At 38.6% G+C, this 16,908-nt stretch overlaps 2 protein-coding genes across 6 annotated transcripts in view; one reads left to right on the top strand and one right to left on the bottom strand.

Annotated features, from left to right (window-relative positions):
* The first annotated feature begins 1,792 nt into the window (after positions 1-1,792).
* On the top strand, positions 1,793-4,635 carry gja10a (gap junction protein alpha 10 a). The gene is given in 3 exon segments (XM_051867142.1): positions 1,793-2,537; positions 2,540-2,558; positions 4,593-4,635. Coding segments are annotated over 3 exon segments (801 nt in total). The 5' UTR covers positions 1,793-1,798.
* Positions 4,211-16,908, bottom strand: part of bach2a (BTB and CNC homology 1, basic leucine zipper transcription factor 2a) — a 29,149-nt gene continuing 16,451 nt past the window's right edge. For all 5 annotated transcript variants that reach the window (XM_051868593.1, XM_051868592.1, XM_051868594.1 and 2 more), the window contains 4 exons: positions 15,120-15,373; positions 11,118-12,545; positions 6,721-6,927; positions 4,211-6,631 (listed from right to left, as the gene is read on the bottom strand). In XM_051868593.1, coding sequence (XP_051724553.1) covers positions 6,185-6,631; positions 6,721-6,927; positions 11,118-12,545; positions 15,120-15,359 — 2,322 coding nt within the window. In that variant the 5' untranslated portion in view covers positions 15,360-15,373 and the 3' untranslated portion in view covers positions 4,211-6,184. The remainder of the gene's footprint in view (positions 6,632-6,720; positions 6,928-11,117; positions 12,546-15,119; positions 15,374-16,908) is intronic.

Raw genomic sequence — 16,908 nt, forward strand, 5'->3', positions numbered from 1 at the left:
ATTTTTTGTTGTTTTATTACTTATTTGATGAGGAGCCACAAGACTGTCAGGGTTTATTTTAGGATAATGACCAGCTGACATAAGGTTTCAGCACATATGACTATTTTTGCACTTTAAGTAGGCTACAATTTTCCCTCAATTGCAATAAAACGGTTCCTCAAAAAGGAATTCACTCTGCACATTTTGGCCCCCATCAAGGCAATTAGATCAAATGAAGCACCACAGAACAAAGACCAATAGATGATGTTCTGCCATTCGCGCTCTCTCTCTTTTTTTTTTTCTTTTTTTTTTTTACAGTCTATGCTTGTTACCGTATGAACTCATTATGTAATGCAACGTCCCTGATGTGACTTCTGGCATTTGCAGTTCAAGCTTCTGCAAGGGAAAATCAAATCAATCCCCCATTGACTCTGTCAGCATGTGATGGAAAGCTAATTAAAGGCCCGGAGGGACGGCTGGTCATTTTATGAAGCATGTAGTGTGATCTGCGAGATGATCCAGTTGTGCAGTGCCTGAGAGGTTTGGGCAGGGACGAATCAGGATAACAAAATCACGTGCACGTGCTGATTGGTGGATCATGGCTTGCCACGTTCCCTCCTGTTATTTCAATATAAAACCATGTTTTGTTTTGTTTTGAATCAATCGCTATTGGATTCACAGGGTAAAAGCACAATATTGTGCAAATATGCTTTTAATGAGATTTGTGGCACATAAAACCAGAAAAAAGAACATGCTAAACAAATCACTGCAGTATTGATGGATTGAGTTTAGGAGGGGGGGCCTGATGCAATCGAGTGCAAGGTCTTTCATTTGACATTGAGTGCTCACAAACGTAAACAACATGGAAAGCTTCAGCACAAACTCAAAGGGGAACACAAAGGAAAATGGTGAAATAGAGTTGATATATTTCACATGTATCGTTTTGTGCTAGGTCCGATAAAAAAGATCAACTTTTGAAAATTCCATATGAAAGACATGCACAATCAATGCAGGTGGCCATGAAACTGGGCTTGACTAATTGGCTAGCTTATTACACGTAAAATTAATGGTTAAATAGGATGAATATGCAAAAGTTTGAGACCCATTTTGTTGTTCGAGTCAACCCGGTATAGTTGAGCCAAAATGAGTGGGATTGCATGAATACGGCTTGCATGATATCTTGATATTTTGTGTGGCAGAACATTGTATTGACTGCATGAGGGACATTCGGTTGGTTGGCATCGCGGCAACTTTTTATGTGTGTGGGGGTGCTGTTTTCAGCAATTGCTTGATAAGATCTGCCATGGGGCATTGTCCCGTCAGCTTCTGATCAATTTCTACATCCTGTGAACTCGCTGCATGCAACAACTGTGGGGAACATTCACTGTAGCCGACATTATGCTGAGAGACTAGCTGCGATTTAATGTGCAAACTCCATGGCTGTAAAATGAAGGAATAATTTTCCTTGTTGGAGAAAACATGCTTGTTTATATACCAAGGAAACTAGACAGCAAATCCCACTGAAATGTAAGTGCGTTTTAGTTTGGTTTTGCGGATAATGCTTTGATTAGCTTAGTTAGTTTGTTTGTGTCTACGAACTATCATTTTGTGCAAAATTAAATACGAGCAGTTTGTTGTTGCATGTGCATGTCTGATAGTCTTGCAATTTATGTCAAACATCCTTTTTTTTGTTTGTCGAATACCTAATGCACGTCGGCTGATGCATAAATGCCAAAAAATAAAGAATAGTCCAACTTGAGAAGTAGGCTAAACTCATATTTTTTTGTCTTAAACTAAGCACTGACATGTGGCGGTGAAGATGGGGGACTGGAACTTGTTGGGGAGCATTTTAGAGGAGGTTCACATTCACTCCACCATCGTGGGTAAAATCTGGCTGACCATCCTGTTCATATTCCGGATGTTGGTTCTCGGCGTGGCGGCCGAGGACGTTTGGGTGGACGAGCAAAGCGAGTTCATCTGCAACACGGACCAGCCGGGATGCAAGAACGTCTGCTACGACCAGGCGTTCCCAATATCGCTCATTCGCTTCTGGGTACTGCAGATCATTTTTGTTTCCTCGCCTTCGTTGGTCTACATGGGACATGCTCTGTACCGGCTGAGGGCTTTGGAGAAAGAACGGCACAGGAGGAAAATCCAGCTGAGAGCCGAGCTGGAAGAGACGGAGCCCCTCTTGGAGGAGCACAAGAAATTGGAGAAGGAACTGAGGAAGCTGGAAGAGCAGAAGAAAATGAAGAAGGCTCCTCTGAGAGGCTCCTTGCTGCGCACATATATTATTCATATCCTTACCAGATCAGTGGTGGAAGTGGCGTTCATTGTGGGGCAGTATATCTTATATGGCATAGGACTGGATCCTTTGTACAAGTGCGAGAGGGTGCCTTGCCCGAACAGCGTGGACTGTTACGTCTCCAGGCCGACGGAGAAGACCATCTTCATGGTTTTCATGATTGTCATTGCAGGGGTTTCGTTGTTCCTCAACCTCATGGAAATATCCCACCTGGGGGTGAGAAAAATTAAACAGACACTAAGCGGACTCAAGTTTGTCGAGGACGACAGTCTTTGCAAACCCAGGCATTCGACCATTCAGCAACTGTGTGTGATGTCGGACTTGTCGCCTCACAAAAACCCGCAGTTGAAAACTTTTATCCCGCCGGGGCAAACGGACCCACCGCTGTTCTTTACCAGCGCTTGCGTCGGCTCGAGCAACGACATGCTGCGGCACAACAGTTTCGCCGCGGCCACCCTCCCGGTGTCCTGCATAACCCAGCAGCCCCGCCAAATGCGCCAGCCTAGCCAGGGAATGATCCATGAACTGCACTCCCAGGCATCCATGGAGCTGCTAGAGGACCGGGAAAACCGAGACCAGCATCTTGAGAGCAGTAACGGCTCAGAAAGGGACGTTAGACCTTTTAACTCGGGTCATCTGGGTTCTGAGAGTCATACCGAAATACCAGCCTGCCTTCGCAACGCTCTGCACAGGCCCAGCCGCTTGCCGGACCTGGGAAACGATACTTTGGAGTCCTCCGAGAGCGACTTTTGTCAACCAAACAGAAAAGCCAGTTTCATGGTCCGTATGCCCTCAGACAGCATGTCTGGCAGTCCGTCCTGTCCCTCCACTAGGAGTTCAGAGTCCGAGCTGGGCTCCCTCAACGACCTGCCCATGAACCCACCACCAGGGGGGGGACGACGGATGTCCATGGCAAGTAGACGCACAGATGGTCAAATAGACATATAAAAGCTTTCATATCCAAAATTATTTTTTTGCGTACACTCTCAGAAAAAAAAAAGGTACGGCACTGTCACTACGGCAGTATCCAAAGGTACAAAAGTGAAAAGGTACATCTTTGTACCTTACTTACCCCTAAATGGTACATATTAGTACCTTAAAAGTGCATATTAGTACCTTAAAAGTACATGTTAGTACCTGAATTAGTTCACTTTTGTATCTTAGGGTACTGCCCCAGTGACAAGCGCCGTACCTTTTTTTTGACAGCGTATATATTTATATATGGCATTTACGTATTTATTTTAGAACAGTAAAATGAATCGATTTTGTGGTTATTAACAAAAGAATTCTGCTAAAACTCTTAGAACTAACAGAAATTGTGTAAATAATGAATAATTATAATATGAATTATTGTTTTTCAAATGTGTGCCTAATTTACTGACATGAAAATGTCCTTTTTTTACAGAGTGTATTCTTGGATATCTCTTCCATCATGAAAAAGTGAAAGTGAGAAGGACAGAAGGACAACAGGAATGTAACAGGCCGTTCATGAGCAGAAATGAATGGAGATATCAACAACAAATGGTTTAACTCTGATCTGCTCTGCTGGGGAAGCACTGGTTTAATGCAGCTTTATTGTGATATAAATAGTGCTTTTTTTTGTACCGTTCGTTTTTTAATTGCAAGCACCTTAATTTACCAGTAAAGCATGGTGTATAGCTTTTCCATGTCTAATTATGGAAGCCAAAATACATCTATGCATATTTATAAAAGCTTCAGACCTTCAGACAGCTGGCAAAAAAAGAGAGAACATTTTAAATCATTTAGCTTACATCCATAAAATGTGATGCAAGCTGATGGATCCTTACATCAAATTACAAAGAAAATAAAAAGTTTTCTTATTTCCAAAAGTGTTTGTGTTTGAATTCAAAGTGAATACAGATCATGCAAATTTTATATTCCTCAGAGCAAATGATGCAAAACACATTCAATCTGCATAAAACATGCTTGGCAATTTATTTAATATCCTAGTAGACAAATTCAATGTGGACACATTCAAGAATGTAACAAATACAGATTATGAACATTGAGGTCACAACTTTTCAAGATTTGATTAACAAAAGAAAGCAAAACAATCGTTTTCGAAGAATCCCACAAATAACTATAAACAGAATATGTACAATACATACAAAATCTACATAAAAGAAATGATTGTAAAACGTCTTTTAAAAAGGTTGTAAACCAGTTCTGCTACAGACCTTGTCCGAGACGAGAGGTATATCGATTTTACAGGTAGATCTGCGAATGTCCAAACTCTCCCTACTGCATGTAAACTAATAATGAATATTCATATTTGCCCTTATCACAGTATTCATATCACAACTGTGGTGCATCAGATAACAAAGGCATGATCCAAATCCAAATTCAAAGGTCATGAGAAAAAAAAAAAAAAATCTGAATATGCACAGAATTCTTAAGAATTTAATCTGGTAATTTGTAAGACATTTGAATTCTTGACAGTGAGTCGTCATTTATGGTGCACAAATTAACCCACATGACTATATGAGATTTTTTTAAGGCCAAAACTGTTTGATTTTTGGCCAATACAAACAAAATATTAAAAACACAGCTTTAATCATGTCTTATCTGTCATTAAAGTCATGCAGTTCACAATAATCTGAAGTAAATAGACTTAATTAAAACAGTAAAACATATACCCCATCTCACCTTTGAACTTTAGTATTGTGACGATACAGATGTGAGTCACTTAAAGCAACAACAATGTAATGCAGCATTGAGATTTTTCCAACTGTTGTCACCTTAAGGCTTGAACTTTCACCTCATGTTATTAAATCAAACATGTAAAAGTGTTATAATTACACTATACTGAAGGAGGGACAGTATTGGAAAGTTTTAATGGTGAAAACATTAGGACTGGGGAAATAATCGAACACCGGAAGTGGAGTGTGGTTAAGTGTACAAACTTTTTAACATTTAAAAAAAAAAAATGATAAAGGTCCGCACCCCACACCAACATATAACCAAAACATAAGACTATTGATTTGCTTAACAACAGTAAAATGTTAATGTGCGTAACACCCTGAAGGAATCAAGTCAGATCGGAGACATCTATATGTGAGCTGCCAAAATAAACAGAATGAGTAATTTACTAAAGTTTGCTTGGAGAGTTTTATATACAACAGACATCCCTGATCAACCATTTTAACAGTCTAGAAAACTGAGCTTCGGAAAAATCTGTAGAAAAAAATCTGGACCGTATCAAATGGTGCTTCATCACAAAATATTGGAGGGGACAATCATATAGGCAGCTAATCGTCATTTATGATCTTTTGTAGAGAGAGAAAGAGATCAGATGTTCATTTCTCTGTGTGGAAAAACAGATTGCTCAGCTTCTTGCAAATCGAGGTGAGCAGCTGTTTGGTTTCTCTGTTATCCTTTTTAGTTTTTTCTTTACGCACATTAGGAATGCTTGAACGCACAATAGGTGCAAAACACTTTCAAACACTCAATATCACACTTGCATATGCTGCTTGATTTGAAGTTGCCTTGCCACAAAAACAAACTCTTCAATTCCTGAGATAAATCTGAGAACCATATTATATATATATATATATATATATATAAAATGTATGTATGTGTGTGTATGTATATGTATGCATGTGTGTGCGTATGAATTCATATATATATATATATATATTATATATATATATATAAATGAATGAAAGTGATAAATGATTTTAGCATCCTATACAGCATGTACGAGAACACATCCATTTTTACACACAAAAACAAATCAGGTGCAACATGTAAACAGAACAGTCACCTAAAATAGCAACAAATAAAACTTAACACTGGGAAAAAAAGAAGAAAAAAAAGTAACATTTGAACACGTACTGAACCAATACTCGTGTTAAAAGATAAAAATGCAGTTTACCAGACTCAGTTTCTCTCAGGGAGCTCTTCTGTCGTACACTTCTCGGTCATTTCCTGGCAAAAATCAATCGTCACACTTGAGCTGCCCGTCTGGGAGGGCCCTGACCTCACAGAGGTGACAGTGTCCTGGGGCGGCACAGCCTCTCTGTCCACTCTAATGTGCGGGTGTGAAGGATTGGCTATGGTGTGACAGTCAGGGGATGACACTACGCTGCCATGTGAGGTGAGGGTGATGTCTATACTGGTTGGACTGGGAGATATTCTAAGGTCTATACCAGCTGAACCAGATAAAACTGGGTCTGGTTGTAGATTATATAGAGATCGAGACTGATCTGGACTCAGTTGTTCCTCCCTGCAGACCTCCTGAGACAGAAAGGAGAAGTTTTCCCACAGCTCCCCCATGCAGGTCTTTAAATGGCTGCGTTCGGTTAGGAGCTTCTGTCTCTCGCAGACCTAACGGAGGAGAAACACACAACAATGAAGGTGGTGCAGAAAAATCTAGATTCTGGTGGAGTGTGCAAGCAAATGCTTGTGTTGCCTACCAGTTTGTGAATCTCACGCTCCAGGTTCTGGATGCAGTCCAGCTTTCTTTTCCTGCAGCGCTGAGCTGCGATGCGGTTTTTACTGCGGCGTCTCATGTCGTGGATGAAGTCTAGCTGATCCGAGGTCAGTTTATGCATCTTTATCATCAGCTGAAAGTCATTGCGTGGAAGCTCTGTGATCTGGTCGACCGAGAAAGGCAGTTTCACCTGTAAGTGTACAGCGCGCATTAGATGCATTTATTGCAACATATGCTACTTTATATACTGGAAAAAGCAAATATAAACAAATTACAAAACTATTATAATATATTTATTTGGCAAATTTCACACATCCTTCACAGAAAATATGGTGCTTCACCACTAGATGACACTGCCATCTAACTTGTATGAAGTGTTTTATTTATTTGCGTTCAGAGCACTGATAGTAAAGGCCTCGTCTCCTCAAATGAGAAAACTTATCAAAGTCATCAAATATAAAACAAAAGTTTAGGAAGAAAATATCAGAATATGAAAAATATCAGAATATATATTAGTTATTAGTAAAATTCTTGACAGATTTTCACATAAATGCTATATGACGATAAAATTATTCAATAACAGATTGAATCGATATTTTTGGTCTTTTACACATGATAAAGGATTTTAGGTATATGATACCATTCAAAAGTTTGGGGTCAGTAAGATTTTATGGATTAAGATTGTTTTGAAATAAATTATCACTTTTATTCAGCAAAAACACATTAAATTGATCAACTGAGTGTCAGATAAAGGCAGAGTAAAGGCATTTATAATGTTCAAAAAATTCTATTTCAAATAAATGCTGTTTTTTTTTACTTTTCTATTCATCAATGAGTCCTGAAAAAATATATCATAGTTTCCACAAAAATATTAATTAGCGCAACTATTTTCAGCAATGATAATAATAAGAAATGTCAGCATATTAGAATGATTTCTGAAGTAACGTTGCTAAAAAAAAATTCACCTTTGCCATCACAGAAATACATATGTTTATGTAATATATTATAATATATTTCATTATATTAACTGTTTTTACTGTATTTTTAATCAAATACATGCAGAAATTCTTGACAGATTTAAATTTCAGATCAACTGTTGGGTCAAAATTTTGTTCTTTATATGTGATGAAGGATTTATGTAGGGTGCTTGTAACAAGTTTCAGAAAAGAGCTTCATTTCACTGTCTTTAGATGGTTCAGCCAATCACAGTAGCTCCGCAAATGTCATGCAAATGAAAATGTACACAGGACACATTATGGATCAATTACAAATTGTTGTTTCAGTGCAATGACAGAGATGAAACCTGACTTAAAACTCTGCCAAGGGAGTCCGTCATAGTGATCACCATGACGAATACTCCCTCTCTCTGCGGTGACCTTGTGCCACTGCTCAGTCTGTGTAAAATGGAGGTCTATATTTAACCACTCTACTACACAGAGCTCTGTAATAAGGCTAGAATGACAGATTAGGCTTCCAGCAGCACAGGCACGTGTTCTCCTCTCCTTCTCTCTGAAGTCAGGTCGTTTCTGGGAGAAGACACTCATACTGTGAAGTAGGGCTCATCTGTTAGCCAGTGAGGTGAAGCGGCCCATCATCAGATGGGAGCCTGGGGGCCGCTGCCCCACTTCTGTCTGGGGACCTGCAGCTGGGAGCTTTGAGCTCCGGCAGAATGAAGGACAGAATAAAGACAGCTATAGAAAGATTGTTTCTGCAGAGATTTCTACGCTATATTGGGTGGAAATTTTGTTATAACCTCATTTTCCTTTTATTTGTGACTAATAAAAAAAAGTGTCTAAAAGTAGCATGGTATTACCCTTGGACATTTACTATTGTTTTCTTACAATTGTTAAATAATAAAATAACATTTATTATTACTGACAATTATAATAAACAATTATTCTGAAATAATATAGCATAAACTGCAAAACAAGTATTTTTGTTTAATTTTTGTTAAAAAAAAAAGCCACATTCCTTAAGATAGTAAGACTTGTCTTCAGAGAATGTCTTTATTTTGTCCTACTTTTATGGAAAGTAATGCGTTATGTTACTTTTGCGTAACTTTTTCTCATCTGGCTTGAGCTAGCTCTTTTGTCAGGCAGAAGGAAATGCGAATTCATGCCTGTACAGTAGAGGGCGCAGCTCAGAGTCCTGCATGCGGGAGAACCACTAATGCGTTGGGTGAACCACTAATATTTGACGTAACGGGTGAAATAATATTTACGTTGTCATTTGCGGTGTGGTTGCGGGTCGGGAATCAATAGGCACGGGCGGACTGCGGGTCCAGTAGCCAAGACTATTTTGACTCAATTCGGTACCCATTGATAGGCAGATGCTTTCAAACGGTCTTGTGCTTATTTGTGTTCACAGTCTGTAGTCTGAAGATCATCAAAAGGTTTCTAATTACAACGCGATTTGCAGCATTTGGCAAAGGCTGTGATTTTTTTATTCGCAACTTGTTAGTGAAGCACAGTTCTGTGATCATTAGTAAATGATGCTCCATCTGAAAGCCAGAGGGCGCTCTCGCGCAGAAACTCCAAATATGCCCCAAAGTACGATAACGCATGTCATTCCATGGTATTTTCATGATAATAAAGTATATTTATAATGAAATGTTAATCGACATAGCCTTTATCACTAATGTTTGGAAAGATGTTTGACGTGTGTTGCTTTTTCAAATGCACGTTATAAGCCACTCAAACTCGCAGTGCTTTCAGATGGAGCAGTACTCTTTGCTTTCTGTATATATAATCTATTTGCAGCTTGAATAAAAGTTTTATTTTTCATGCTGCTAAGAGGACCAATGGCCACATATACACTTGCATTTAAATGCAGAACGAATCTGCTAAAATATCCCCGATATTATATGACAGTAAAGGCTCATATTTGGTTATATGTTCTTTTAATTTATGGAGATCTCTAAGTGTCTGTATAGCCTATGGTGTGCACATTTATGTACATTTGTTCAAAATAGCCTGTATGGGCAGATTGTTCTCATGATGTAGGCAAAAGATTTGTATTGTTTACACAACGGAAGCACATTTTCATCTTTTTTTCTTTTAAATATTACCATGTTGGGCTGCATGTCCATTTTTCTTAAATGCATCAACACAGAATGCCTAATGTTGGTTTGATTGCTGATGTGGCAGATTTAATGTGGGTGCGGTTCGGCTCTTTATGTAAAACAGGACGGGTCGGTACGGAATTAAATTAGTGCTGTTGTCGGATAACTGGTCGGGTGTTTGGTTAAGTACTGCAGGTGCGGGGCGGGTGCGGGTTTATCAAACAGGACCCGTGCAAAACTCTGGCTGGCATTCTGGATTACAGAAGAATAAGATAGAGGAGATGAAACTTCAACACTCTTGCTTCAGCAATAAAAAAGATATTTTATTGTAAATTTAAAAGTATTGCGTTACTTTACTCGCTAATTGAAAAAAAGTAATCTGATTACGTAACTTGCGTTACTTGTATATCTTATTCAGTGTGTCTTCAAGTAAATTTATCTTGTTTTATCTTGTAAATTTAACTTTTTTTTTTGCAACGCATTTCCCTAAGGTCCCTAACTTGGCACATTGAAATAGAACAAATGTTTGATCACAGCTGTGCATATATCAGCTATTTTACAGCAGCTTAGAAGGCAGCTCATCCAATTAGATTGTAGAATCTGAAGCTATCGGTTTCATAAAGCTGCTGTGAAAATATCTGTGATTTATGCAGCTGCTTTCAAAAATCTTTCTGAGAATCCCATAAAAAAAAAAAAAAAAAGCTTGATCTCTGTAGTCACTTGTATACTGACAACATTTCCTCAATTGGGTCATCAAAAATCAAACGAGTCAATGAGACAGCAAATTATCATACACAGATTCTTGAACTGGCAATGTGTCAGTGTTGTTAGGAGGAGGAACAATTATGTCATTGGGACCTAAGGAACAAGAACGGCTCAGAGCTTATTGCCATGGCAACCCTTCAGTGTTTGCCAAGTTCCTGCAGCTTTATTCTCAATCTCAGAAGCTCGGGAATCATGTGGGAATGTTTTGTAATGATTATATTTTTCATATTTATTCATGAAGATTTTGCTTTTAAATGGGATCAAGTACCAGATTTGAATTTGTGGCCATCAAAAGCTCAAATGTCGACAACAAGTGCGCTAACCACTGCAACAGGGTTGCACAATTTTGAGGGATGAAAAAAATTATCAAATTGAGATTTTTCTGATAAAAATTGTGACTGCAATATGAAAAATATGAAATATATTTGGTTTTATTTCGATTAATAGTTGTAATTTCTACTTATTTTTAGTTTCTACTTATTCTTAATTATTTGGGATACAGAATCAACAAAGTGAAAAATCTTTCCAAAAAAGGGACCAAAGTGTATACAAACCTCTTGACTGTGCTCTTTGGTGGGAAACAATTCACTATCTCCATCAGAAAAAGATCCAGATTCATCACTGGAATTAGTGTCATATGACTTCTCACACTTGATTTTTGGTGTCCCCGACGTGCTATTCTCCCGGTGTTCGAACGCCAGGCATCGCGCCATGGTGGAACAAGGAGAGGTAGAGAGCTCAAACTGGGGCAGGCTGGAAGGAGATCCTCCACTTCCATCCTCAGCGTAGGAGTAGGAAGAGCAAGAGCTGGAGGTTCTGATGTGACTTTCGGCACGAGACGAGCGAGGACACATTTTAATGGGCACCGGACAGCTGCTCTTTGGGCGGCGGCGGTAGGGCAACTGGGGCTCTTGAGAGACAGAAGTAGGGGACAGTGTTTGGGAGCAGGGGAATGACTGGCTGGAACCTGCCCATAGGTCTTCCGGGGTTTCCTGCCCCAAACAGTTCTCACCCGGATAAGAGTGCGCAGGTGCCACCAGATGGTAGGAGGTCCGAGAGGAGAAGATGACGCTTTTTCGGTCGCTCTCCTGTTCAGCTTCCTGCGAACAGATCCTCTCGAAGGAAAGTGACTTGAGGGACACCCCATCAGTTAATTTCTCAGCCTTCTTTGAGGACATCACATCAAGTCCCCCAATGAAAGCCTGATAGTCCTTTTGAAAGTCACCCGGAGCAAATTCTTGTTCTCGAATGTGAGAGCTTTTGCTGGCGCGTTGCAGATCAGTGGTAAGATAATCATCTGAAGAAGTGACTTCCTTTTTAACAAGGGAGCTCAGGCACACTGGTGAACTTTTGCTCACAGGCAATTCAGTGGGTGTTGAACTAAGTTGCCTTCCTTCCAACTCCATTTCGATGTCCATCTCTATGTCACAGCCTTTACCCCTGACCAGACAGTCCTGCTCCAACTCAGCCAATTCTAGTGGTACACAGACTTCTCCACTGGCTGGCTCTGCCTTCACCTTTGACAGATCCAGGCCCCGAGCATTGCTGCTGGTGACGGTGTCCTGCAAGGAGCCATGAAAGCTTGAGGTACTGCTGTGTGAGGAGGTGGTTGCGTTGTGCTTAGCATGAACCTGATGGTACTTTCGATATTTGGGATAACGAGGGAGGTCGAAGGTTGGAGAATGGAAGTTGTCGGTGACTTTCAATTGCTCAGCTTCAGGGTGCAGCCTTGATCCGAACAGTTGAGGTTTGGAGTCACTCGGCTGCACGTTTCCGTCTTCTGATGGGGGATTCTGGCTGGTGTGCATGCCTTCAACCTCACCTTTCATCTCGGCCTGTAGGAAATGGAAGCAGGAGTCTTCGAGGTTGTGCATCCCTAGGAATTCTGCACAGCACATGACATCCTGGATGTTGTCCCTGTTGAGTAGCAACTTGGCTGTGTAAGCAAACTGCAACAGTGGGGCAAAGCCTTTCTCCGTGATCTATAGAAAGAAAACGATACAATATTTCAGGGTCATCAGTGGTATTTTAATCATATTAAAAGGGCCACTTTTGTAACATTTTATTTGTTTCCCCAAAGACTACTTATACTGTTACTCAAGGTTTCCTGCCATAATTTCCATACATTCTCTACCCTCTTTATGACCTCTAGAATTACAAAATGCTGTTTTACCTTTAAGACCTTTAAGTAATAGTGATGCACTGATATTTCTAATTAATGGCAGACATAAAAAAAAGTACTACATTGTCTAAATAAATACATTAAAAAAAGAACACAGCAAATGAAAATGATTTTAAATCCTACATGAACATTATAATGTACAGTATGAAAAATAAAACTATTTTGAGATTTGCTAGAGATTAAATAAACAGTGTTATCATTTTGAACAATTAAGTGAGTGTTCAATGATGACAAGTGTAGTTTAAATGTAAAAAAATAAGGAAATGAGCATTAAATGAGCATGAAATATTAATTGATATTTATAGACACAACCTTTTACAAGTTTAAGGTCAGTATAGTTTTTGAAAGAAGTCACTTATACTTACTAAGGATGCACTTATTTGATAAAAAATACAGTAAAAAGTAATATTGTGAAATATTATTAACATTTAAAATAACTGTTTTATATATTAAGATGTAATTTATTTCCAAAACAGAATTTATGGCCGGACGGTCACACCACATGATATTCTGACACTTTAAACAACAGAAAATTATAAATAACTAATGTTTTTTGAAAAGTTAAAGTGAGCACATGCACGGGAGAGGTACTACATGATATCTTTTTCTGCATTTAAACCAAAATGCGGACAGAAAATCTAGGCGTCACGCCATTGACCCATATATTTTTGTAACCTCTTTTCAACAACTTCTTTGAAATAACCTCTATTTCAAAAATTTAAGTGAACCCCTATTATGAACCCTATGATATCTCCTTCATATTCAGAAAAGTTTTCACAATCAAGAGGTATTTTTGAGACTAAAAATGATCTGCTTATCCTCAAATCAAATTTGAAAAATAGTAACTGTGTCTATCAAGTGTGTGAGCTTCCTATCAAGGTCTTACAAGCTTTATGCCTAGTAATAAAATGTAGTGAACCGCATAGTGTCAGGAACAAAAATAAATCGCCCTTCTCATCACTTTCAATCACTCTATCGCTCTCACAGGTTTCCACAAATGCTCGGGGCAGCGCTACTACATCAAGAACATCATCGTTAAAATAGAAAGTCATCCTGCTGAAAATACAGCTCCTCCAGACATTCAGTCAGTCCTCCCAGAGCTGCTAATAAATAGAAAAGCTAGGGGGGGAAAATGCTGAGCATTCTGTGGATCTATTTTCAGCTGGCATCAGCAGCTGCCGCCTGCAGAAGCATGTCTTTATGGAAGCCAAGCGCCATATGAGACTCCTTTAATGTTATAACCAGCAATCCTAATGAGGGCAGCAGGCAGGGACGCATGTACACACACAAAGCAGAAAGCAAAGACTCCACACTATAAAGCAAGACAGAAGCAGCACAGCACGACTCTGAGGAGAGAATGAGATATGAAGCCAATTTCCTGGTCATTACAGAATACAATTTGACATTAAGTGTTTTGAAGATGAACGATAATTAATATATAAGCAGTGGCAAATGGGGGCCTTCTGACGTAACCGGGATATTGTAATATAAGTTTGAGCTTTGAGATCGCAAAGCACCTAAAGTATTACAACACAGAGAATCAGCCATGAATAAATCATACTTCCAAGTTCTGAGAGGGAGCGCTGCTAACACTCCTGGCAAACACAACATCATAAGCAATTATACCAACTCAAAGCTGCAGACGATGAACATGTTTTCTCCATAGACACATTCCTGCCAGACTGCTCGATCTATCAGTGCAATAAAGAAGCACTTGTTGTTGAAACACAACATTCCTAAAATAGAAATCTTTTAAATCACAATTAATATTGTGAAATATTATTAAAATTTAAAAGAACTATTTATTATTTTAATATATTTTAAAATGTAATTTATTCCTGTGATGCAAAGCTGAATTTTCAGCATCATTACTCCAGTCTTCAGTGTCACATGATCCTTCAGAAATCATTCTAATATGCTGATTTGGTGTTCATAAGAACATTTCTTATTACGTTTTTTTCAGAATTCTGAAAAAATCATAAGAAAAGCATTTATTTGTGTGTAACGTTTTAAATGACTTTACCACCACTTTTGATCAATTTAATGTGTCCTTGCTAGATAAAAGTATTCATTTCTAAACTTGAGGTCTTGAATTTCAAGACTTTTTGAGGCCTGGGTATTTTAAAATGACCTAAATATCTTCAATGACAATCGGTACACAAAATTCAGTCAAAAATTCAAAAATTATAAATATTTTAATACATAAAATGTATTGCCTCATGAATAGGCCTTTTAATTTTCATCCAGGTGGACAATGTTATCAGACAATGCCGATTATCTCTGCTAAAAATCGTCAGCACAGGTAATTTAGGTGTATCCTTGCAGGCTGTTAATGTATTCCGATTCTGTACCTCTGCCAAATGAGGACACTCACCTTCTGTGGCAGGCTGATGACCGGCTCATGCTCCGTCTGGCCCCTGAGCAGCAGGGAGAAATACTGGCTACAAGCTGCCAGCACTGCCTTGTGGGCACGGATCTCCCTCCCCTCCACCAGTACTGTCACATCACACAGGACGTCCTGCTTCCGCTGTTCATTCAGGCACAGGAGGATGTTGGCACAATGCACTGTCGACTCATACACATACATGGGAGCTTCAGGCTTCTCCGTAGACATTCCTTGCTCAAAGCCTGGGGATGAAAGCAAACCAACGAGATGCTTTTACAAAACAGGGTTACATGACTTCTCCACATTATTTAGGTTTCAAAAAATTAACGCACACAAACACACTTAAATAATTCTATCACAATTGCTGATACAAGTGCACAGAGCTGATGACCAATTAGCAGCATGTGTCAGCTCCAAAAGTGGACTGATAATTAGTAGAACTTTGATATGCGAATTCCCAAAGTAACACAAGACAGCTAATAGAGTTTCCGCAAAGTGGCCGTAGCAAACAGTACATGTTTTAGCAAGGGCAATAGTCTCAAAAATAATGACAGAATATGTCAAACAAGGACACTGTAGCAGTTGCTACATAGAAAGCCAAAAATGTGTTGCCAACTGTGAAAAATGTGAGTCTATAATAGTATACGCAGCCATCTCAAGGGAGTCTAATGATGGCTCTACATGGCCATATAATGGCAAAAGAATATGAGCCTATTTTGCAAGACCAGGTTGCAATAGTGGTAGCCTCTGTTGCACTATTCCCGCTGTTCCTATTTTCAAGATGATAACATCGACATTGTTAAAAAAAAAAAAAGAAAAGAAAAAAAGTTTCATACACACCAACTTTAAATCAAATGTCTTCTGTGGCCTCCCAAATAATCAGAGCCAAACATCATTGAGGTAAACTGATTTACAGGAAATTTTGAAGTGTAGAAATTAATGTAAATTTTATGTCACTTTTGATCAATTTATTTCATTTTTGTTAAACAAATATATTTCTTTCAACAGCAACAACAACAACAAAAATCTTACTGACCCCAAACTTTTGAATGGTAGTCTATATATAATAATTTTATAAATTCCAGTATTAAAGGATTAGTTCACTTTAAAATGAAAATTACCCCAAGATTTACTCAATCTCAAGCCATCCTAGGTATATATGACTTTCTTCTTTCTGATGAACACAACCGGAAATATCCATATTTAACAAGTTATAAAGTAAAATATCTAGCTTCCGCCAGACTGCTTTCCGTATTCAACTTAGGAAGAAAGTGTAATGCCTCTCGCAGTTCAAAATGCTTACGCTACGTCCTACGCCTTCAGTATTCAACTTACGAAAAAAGCGTAACTGACGCAACTTAAGCTTTTTCCGTTTTTTCTTGAGCTTCATACTCGTTGGTCCCGTTCACTGCCATTATAAAACTTGGATGCGTCAGGATATTTATTAATATAACTCAGATTGTGTTCATCAGAAAGAAGAAAGTCATATACACCTAAGTAAATCTTACCCAGGTAAATCTTGGGGTAATTATCATTTTAAAGTGAACTAATCCTTTAATGTTGACTATGGTGAGCATAAACCTTTTAATGATGGTCAGAAACCATGAAAACATGGAAAAGACAAAATTTAAAATAGAGGAAGAATGTTACATTAGCTAAATATGTTAGAAAACTAATCCAAAGAATAAACTTGCCAAATTTATATTGTGAAATTATATTGTACTATTTATACTCTTTTCTAAGTGAAAGCTAATCTGTAAGACAATACTAGAAATTT

This window comes from Ctenopharyngodon idella, chromosome 17 (assembly GCF_019924925.1).
Source record: "Ctenopharyngodon idella isolate HZGC_01 chromosome 17, HZGC01, whole genome shotgun sequence".
NCBI classification, from domain to species: domain Eukaryota; kingdom Metazoa; phylum Chordata; class Actinopteri; order Cypriniformes; family Xenocyprididae; genus Ctenopharyngodon; species Ctenopharyngodon idella.